We start from the raw sequence: 8,522 nt of genomic DNA on the forward strand, positions 1-8,522 counted from the left end.
TTATTTAGAAGTATTTTTTTTTCTATTTTTTACAGATTTTTTTCACTTTGAAGGTGTGGGAATTTTTATGTATTATTTGATTTGTAAGTATTTTTCAATATTTTTTTATTTAGAAGAGGTTTGTTTCTTCTTTTTATTTATTATTATTTATTATATTTTTATATTTATTTAACTTTTTTAATGCTATTTTTTTACTTAGAAGGTGTAGGAATTTTTATTTTTTTCAGGACTTTTTCAACCTATGTCATATTTTATAAAGGTGGGTATGATTTTGAACAAGTATTGATTGTTTTGTGGAGAAGGAAAGTGTGCCAGTCAGTGTTTTTGTCCATGAACGATTCCCACCGCTAGGTGGCGGTATGCACTTCCTGTATTCCACCTGCTGTCTTTATGAGGCAACAAAGGAACATTTAATCGTCGCCGGCATACAAATCAACCAGAAATGGAAATAACAAGGCTGCTGTCATCATTGTTGATCCTTATGATCTATGATTCATATCTACATACATGCATGGTTTACCAAGTATTCATAGGAAAGGCATAATTTCCATATTGTATATGGAAAATACACGATGCTTATCATGTGGGACCAAATCAGTGCTGAGGTCCCCCAAAGGAATCATAGTTCTTACATTTAGCCTTTTCACAAATATTTCTTTTAGTGGGTAACTGATATTTTCCTGAAACCTACCTATGTTTTACTGCTGATTACTGAAGAACGGGAAAAGGTAGACGATATTTTAATCTTTCTCTCGGTAGCTTCCGTGCTTATATAGCCGTAGAACACAATATTCCGTGTGCCTGGGAAGTTCAGTCTAGATGACAATGTATGCAAACCAGACAAAACGCTAAGCAGGGCGTACGCTAACCAAGGTATAAGTGCATAAAATGAGGAACATTCGCCTGCTAAAACAAGTGGAGCAAATATGTCTAATTGTATTTAATTTCCATTTTCATCCAAAAGTAACATTAGGAAAAGAATGATTTAGTTTGTGTGTACTGGTGTTAGCAGGAAGAGAGCTTAGCTAGCTGAGGAAGGCTATGAGTGGACTATGCTAGCGTGTCGAGCTAGCTGAAGAAGACTATGAGTGGACTATGCTAGCACATTGCGCTAGCGGAGGAAGGCTATGAGTGGACTATGCTAGCACATTGCGCTAGCGGAGGAAGGCTATGAGTAAACTATGCTAGCACATTAAGCTAGCGGAGGAAGGCTATGAGTGGACTATGCTAGCATGTTGAGCTAGCCGAGGAAGGCTATGAATGCACTCTGCTAGCGTGTCAAGCTAGCTGAAGAAGACTATGAGTGGACTATGCTAGCACATTGCGCTAGCGGAGGAAGGCTATGAGTGGACTATGCTAGCATGTTGAGCTAGCCGAGGAAGGCTGTGAGTGGACTATGCTAGCATATTGCGCTAGCTGAGGAAGGCTATGAGTGGACTATGCTAGCACATTGCGCTAGCGGAGGAAGGCTATGACTAAACTATGCTAGCACATTAAGCTAGCGGAGGAAGGCTATGAGTGGACTATGCTAGCATATTGCGCTAGCTGAGGAAGGCTATGAGTGGACTATGCTAGCACGTTGAGCTAGCTGAGGAAGGTTATGAGTGGACTATGCTAGCGTGTCGAGCTAGCTGAAGAAGACTATGAGTGGACTATGCTAGCACATTGCGCTAGCGGAGGAAGGCTATGAGTGGCTATGCTAGCATGTTGAGCTAGCAAAGGAAGGCTATAAGTGGACTATGCTAGCATGTTGAGCTAGCGGAGGAAGGCTATGAGTAAACTATGCTAGCACATTAAGCTAGCGGAGGAAGGCTATGAATGCACTATGCTAGCGTGTCGAGCTAACTGAGGAAGACTATGAGTGGACTATGCTAGCACATTGCGCTAGCGAAGGAAGGCCTTGAGTAAACTATGCTAGCACATTAAGCTAGCGGAGGAAGGCTGTGAGTGGACTATGCTAGCATATTGCGCTAGCTGAGGAAGGCTATGAGTGGACTATGCTAGCACGTTGAGCTAGCCGAGGAAGGTTATGAGTGGACTATGCTAGCGTGTCAAGCTAGCTGAAGAAGACTATGAGTGGACTATGCTAGCACGTTGAGCTAGCGGAGGAAGGCTATGAGTGGACTATGCTAGCGTGTCAAGCTAGCTGAAGAAGACTATGAGTGGACTATGCTAGCACATTGCGCTAGCGGAGGAAGGCTATGAGTAAACTATGCTAGCACATTAAGCTAGCGGAGGAAGGCTATGAGTGGACTATGCTAGCATGTTGAGCTAGCCGAGGAAGGCTATGAATGCACTCTGCTAGCGTGTCAAGCTAGCTGAAGAAGACTATGAGTGGACTATGCTAGCACATTGCGCTAGCGGAGGAAGGCTATGAGTGGACTATGCTAGCATGTTGAGCTAGCAAAGGAAGGCTATAAGTGGACTATGCTAGCACATTGCGCTAGCGGAGGAAGGCTATGAGTAAACTATGCTAGCACATTAAGCTAGTGGAGGAAGGCTATGAGTAAACTATGCTAGCACATTAAGCTAGCGGAGGAAGGCTATGAGTGGACTATGCTAGCACATTGCGCTAGCGGAGGAAGGCTATGAGTGGACTATGCTAGCATGTCGAGCTAGCCGAGGAAGGCTATGAATGGACTATGCTAGCGTGTCGAGCCAGCCGTGGAAGGCTATGAGTGGACTATGCTAGCATGTCAAGCTAGCTGAGGAAGGCTACGAGTGGACTATGCTAGCATGTTAAGAGTGGTATCAGAGGCTAACAGCAGCACAACAACAAATTTAAATGCAACCTGCGCATGTCACTTCATATCAACAAGACAAATCAAGAAAACATTCAGTGCCAGCAAATGTCTCGCATCCTTTTCAGGTTGCTATGGCAACAACCACCAGTAGAGTCCCAGCAGAACGAGGCTCCTTGCGGAGGCAGGACGCACCGAAAGCGAGGCGGCCGCGCCACCGGACGAAGGCGGCGTAACATCGATCACGGAGGCCCGCTCGCCCTCCTCCATGCTGCTGCTGATGGCTCGCGTGGTGATCAGCCTCGCCCTGGCCGGACGCAGCAATGCCCTCTCCACGGGGGGTGGCAGGGTGGGGATGTCGCACACTTGGATGGACGGCGAGCATCCCACCTCCAACCAACGCTGGAACACCTCCGACGTCAGCTTCAGCAGATCCTCGGGGGATGACAACAGCGGGGAGAGCTGGGACGCGTCCATCTCCTCCTGGAACCTCTGCAACATCACGCACAAGTCGTCGAATTATTATCAAATCATTTTCTACCGCTTATCCTCACCAGGGGGTGCTGGAGCCTATCCCAGCTGTCTTGGGGCGAGAGGCGGGGTCCACCTTGGACTGGTGGCCAGCCAATCACAGGGCACATATAGACAAACAACCATTCACACTCACATTCATACCTATGGACAATTTGGAGTGGCTAATTAACCTAGCATGTTTTTTTTGGAATGTGGGACGAAAACGGAGTACCCGGAGAAAACCCACGCATGCACGGGGAGAACATGCAAACTCCACACAGAGATGCCCGAGGGTGGAATTGAACTCGGGTCTCCTAGCTGTGTGGCCTGCGCGCTAACCACTAGGCTGCCATTTACAGCATAAATATTTGTTCTATAGCACATATTTAGATTGTACTATTGTTAGCATGCTAACACCTAGCGTAGAAGCGACAAGTCTAGCCATACAAACTGCTAAAAATGCTACAATGCTAATGTTAACATTCTAGCAATGCTAACATGCTAATGTTAGCATACCAACACCTTGCATGGTAGTGCTAAATCTTTATATGTGCTTTATATGTGTACCTATGAAAATGGCTAAAACACAACTATGCTAATGTCAACATGCTAGCAATGCTAACATGCTCTCATTGATCCTGTTTTTATATATGTGTCTTCCCATGAAAACACCTAAAAATGCAAGTAACGCTATCATGCTAATATTAGCATACACACAATGATGAATCTTTATATGTCTACGGATGAAAATGGCTAAAAATGCAACTATGCTAATGTTAACATGCTAACAATGCTAACATTGGCATACTAACACCTAGCATGACAGCGCAAAGTGTTTATATGTGTGTCTCACCATGAAAAATGATAGTAATGCTAGCATGCTAATATTAGCATACTAACACCTAGCATGATAGTGCTAAATCTTTATATGTCTACCGATGAAAATTACTAAAAATGCAACTATGTTAATGTTAGCATACCGACACCTAGCATGATGGTGCTAAATCTTTATATGTCTACTTATAAAAAGTATGATAAAAAATATGATTAATAATAAAAATGCAACTATGCTATTGTTAACATGCTAACAATGCTAACATTGGCATACTAACACCTAGCATGACAGTGCTAAGCGTTTATATGTGTGTCTCACCATGAAAAATGATAGTAATGCTAGCATACTAATATTAGCATACTAACACCTAGCATGATAGTGCTAAATCTTTACATGTCTACCGATGAAAATGACAAAAAATGCAACTATGCTAATGTTAGCATAGCGACACCTAGCATGATAGTACTAAATCTTTATACGTCTACTTATGAAAAGTATGATAAAAATATGATAAATAATAAAAATGCAACTATGCTAATGTTAACATGCTAACAATGCTAACATCGGCATACTATCACCTAGCACGATAGTGTTTATATATGTCTCCCCCCATGAAAAATGCTAGTCATGCTAACATTAGCATGCTAACACCTAGCACGATAGTGGTTATATATGTCTCCCCCCCATGAAAAATGCTAGTCATGCTAACATGCTAACGTTAGCATGCTAACACCTAGGCTAAATGTCCGAAATGAGTTGAGAATTTGACCTTTATTTGCTGCATTTGTGTTTGCAAAGCTTGCCCACTCGTAGAAGAAGAAGATGGAGTCTTGCCTCTGTGTTTTTATTCTTTCTGATGATTCTCTCCAGTGTGTGCTTGAGGTCAAAGACCAAGGAGCGGTTGAGGTGTTGGTCCCAGAGGTTGCTTAGAAGAACATTCCAGGACTCCAGGAGGATGATTGCAGCAGGGAACACACAACACTGCGGGGGGGGGGGGGGAAGGAGGAAGGAGACAAATGACGCCCCGCGTACAGTCTACGTACATCTTCTATTCCATCCTACGTAGCACGCGACGCGTTCCACTCACCGGGTCCGTGTCACAGAGCATGCTCTTTGTGTAGCGGTGGGACACATAGTAATTTTTGGGAAACACTGTCCGCTGCAGAGAGGAAAGAGAGACACAAACATGCGGGTTGCATGTGGGTTACATCACGGCCGATCGATGACACGTTCCTCCCATGGCGCACACAAAACAAACTCACAAATCCGGTCGGGTTTGCGTCAATGGTCGTTTTCACGTTCTTCACCACCTCCCAGTCGAAGTCACATCCACCGCATTGGACAGTCAAGAGTGATAGCAAAAGCAAAACTGGCCAAAGGAGAGAAAAAGTCATTGTTCTGGGCTTTGACCCGCTGGCAAAACACATTTTGGTCATTTGGTTTGTTTGTCTGGCTTTGCTTGTTTGCACTTCATACGTTCATTTCCAACCTCTTTTTGCCTCCATCATTCAATGAGGTCGCCATTTATGACAAACCCACCGACTGTCATTCATTCTCAGGTAAGCACAAGCGGAGGATCTACTTTTTTTTCTTATTTTCTTCTTTTTTATGAACGTTTTTTAGTCATTTTTTGATGCATTTGTTTTTATTTATTTATTTTATGGCTTGTATTTTTCATTTAGAAGGGGTAGGATTTTTTTTTAGAAGATATAGGGTTTATTTTTATTTGTTATTATTTATATATATATTTTTTTAGAATGGGTAGGAGTTTTTACATGTATTTTTTATTTGTTTTTATTTATTTATTTTATGGCTTGTATTTCTCATTTAGAAGGGGTAGGATTTTTTTTTTTAGAAGATATAGGGTTTATTTTTATTTGTTATTATTTATATTTTTTTATTTAGAATGGGTAGGAGTTTTTACATTTATTTTTTATTTGTTTTTATTTATTTATTTTATGGCTTGTATTTTTCATTTAGAAGGGGTAGGATTTTTTTTTAGAAGATATAGGGTTTATTTTTATTTGTTATTATTTATATATATATTTTTTAGAATGGGTAGGAGTTTTTACATTTATTTTTTATTTGTTTTTATTTATTTATTTTATGGCTTGTATTTCTCATTTAGAAGGGGTAGGATTTTTTTAAAGAAGATATAGGGTTTTTTATTTTGAGGTGGCAGGATTTATTTTTGTTTATTTTACTGTTTGTATTTTTTTATTTAGAAGAGGTAGGAGTTTTTAAATACATTTATTATTTTTATTTGTTTTTATTTAGAAGTAGTATTTATTTTATTGCTTGTATTTTTTATTTAGAAGGGGTAGGAGTTTTTACATGTATTTTTTATTTGTTTTTATTTATTTATTTTATGGCTTGTATTTCTCATTTAGAAGGGGTAGGATTTTTTTAAGAAGATACAGTTTATTTTATTTGTTATTATTAATATTTTTTATTTAGAATGGGTAGGAGTTTTTACATTTATTTTTTATTTGTTTTTATTTAGAAGTTAGACGTTTTATTTATTTTATTGCTTGTATTTTTATATTTAGAAGGGGTAGGATTTTTAAAAAATGTATTAGTTGTTTTTTATTTTGAGGTGGCAGGATTTATTTTTGTTTATTTTACTGTTTGTATTTTTTTTATTTAGAAGAGGTAGGAGTTTTTAAATACATGTATTATTTTTATTTGTTTTTATTTAGAAGTAGTATTTATTTTATTGCTTGTATTTTTTATTTAGAAGGGGTAGGAGTTTTTAAATGTATTTATTTTTTATTTAAAGGAAATAGGATTTATTTTTGTTTATTTTATTGTTTGTATTTGTATTTATTTTTTTAATGTATTTCTATTTAGAGATGGTCAGATTTTTATTTTTATTTTATTTTATTGAGAGGATTAGGACATTTTTATTTTTTATTTGATTGTTTTTTTATTTAGAAAGTTTAAGATTTTTTAGAAGAGGTAGAATTTGGGGGGGGTATTTTTTTTATTTAGTTTAGTAGTGGTAGGATTTATTTATTTATCGATGTATTCATTTTCAGGATGATTTATCTGAGTATTTTTTGCCTATTTTTTTGGGGGGGGGGGGGGGATTGTTAAGACGGAAGGACCTGAAGGTGGCTGTTCCTGTAAACACCTGATATGATGACCAAAGATGATGAACACGACCATGAATGAATATGGAATATGTTCACAGACGTTGCTTCATATTTTTTTTTTTTGGGGGGGGTGTTTCTCCTCATAATACTACAATAATACTACAATAATACTTCACTTGTTGACAGTAAGAAACAGTAGGTTCTATGCGGCTTATTTTCACTATGGGGGGGGGGGGGGGTGGGGGTGCTGGAGCCTATCCCAGCTGACTTGGATGAGAGGCGGGGCCCACCCTGTCCTGGTGGCCAGCCAGCCAATCACAGAGCAGGTATGGACAAACACATTCACAGCTATGGGTGATTTAGGGTTTGAAGCATTGAAGCTAACGTGCATGCTTTTGGAATGTGGGAGGAAACCGGAGTACCTGGAGAAAACCCACGCACGTATTGAGAACACGCATTGATGTGTGGAAAGTTTAGAAACGTTTGACTACGATTAGATTATTAACTGTGCAAGTTAGCGAAAGAAGAAGACGTAAATGTCCTCACCTGGTAGTGACATCCTTTTATCTTTCTAAAAAAGGACACGTCTCCATTTCTGTGCTGGCCAGCGATCCCGCGTCCACGCAGACAACAGGCCTTTCAGTCTGTGTCAGTCTGGGAGAGGCAAAGTTCCCGGGGTCTTTGACACACCACACGGAGCGCTGCTGGCGTCCTCCCAGTGGAAAGTGGAAGCCTGTTCCTGGTGGCGGTACTTTCCAGCGTGGATCCTCTCTCACGCCATCCTGATTTGCTTTGCTTTGGCTTGGCTTGGACTCACCGCCACCAACCACCACTAAAAACCTTCCAAGACAAGCTTTTGTTTTGAAGGGGCTGACCTAGAAGCTTCCAACGTGAGCGCGTGTCCTTTTTGAGCGCGTGTCCTTTTTTTTTTTTTTTTTTTTTTTTTTTTTTTAATGGATGACAGCGAGGCCTCCTCGCGCCATCCTCCCTCACACAAGGCGAAAAGTGAAAGTGCTTCGATGGGCTGGCTGTCTGCTCCCTTTAAGTGGCCGCCCCTCCCACCCTTGCTTGCCGCCGCCGCCGCCGCCGCCGCCGCACGCTTTACCTCGCTATTGACTGACCCGGTCCCCCTCCCCCCTACCCCGGCCCCCTCCCTCCCGCTTAGTCATACTGTTGGAGCGTATGGTTTTCATTTGGACCCCCCCTCCCACACCACACCCCCACCCCACACACCATTCCAACCATTTCCAGGCCTGTCTTCCTGCTTCATCATCCTCACATGATCCGCTGATCTCAGCCTGGATATTTATCCAAAAACACGCACTCCTCTCACACACA

The 8,522-nt window shown here is 41.0% G+C and overlaps 1 protein-coding gene across 1 annotated transcript; it reads right to left on the reverse strand.

Moving 5' to 3' along the window:
- Positions 1 to 211: 211 nt before the first annotated feature.
- Positions 212 to 8,211, reverse strand: zgc:174888 (uncharacterized protein LOC558116 homolog). The gene is made up of 5 exons (XM_058056287.1): positions 7,731 to 8,211; positions 5,352 to 5,458; positions 5,177 to 5,248; positions 4,924 to 5,070; positions 212 to 3,233 (listed from the first exon to the last, which is right to left on the reverse strand). The coding sequence occupies exons 1-5, from the start codon at positions 7,741 to 7,743 to the stop codon at positions 2,874 to 2,876; spliced, it is 699 nt and encodes a 232-aa protein (XP_057912270.1). The 5' UTR covers positions 7,744 to 8,211; the 3' UTR covers positions 212 to 2,873.
- Positions 8,212 to 8,522: the final 311 nt, after the last annotated feature.

Source organism: Doryrhamphus excisus, chromosome 19 (genome assembly GCF_030265055.1).
Source record: "Doryrhamphus excisus isolate RoL2022-K1 chromosome 19, RoL_Dexc_1.0, whole genome shotgun sequence".
NCBI classification, from domain to species: Eukaryota; Metazoa; Chordata; class Actinopteri; order Syngnathiformes; family Syngnathidae; genus Doryrhamphus; species Doryrhamphus excisus.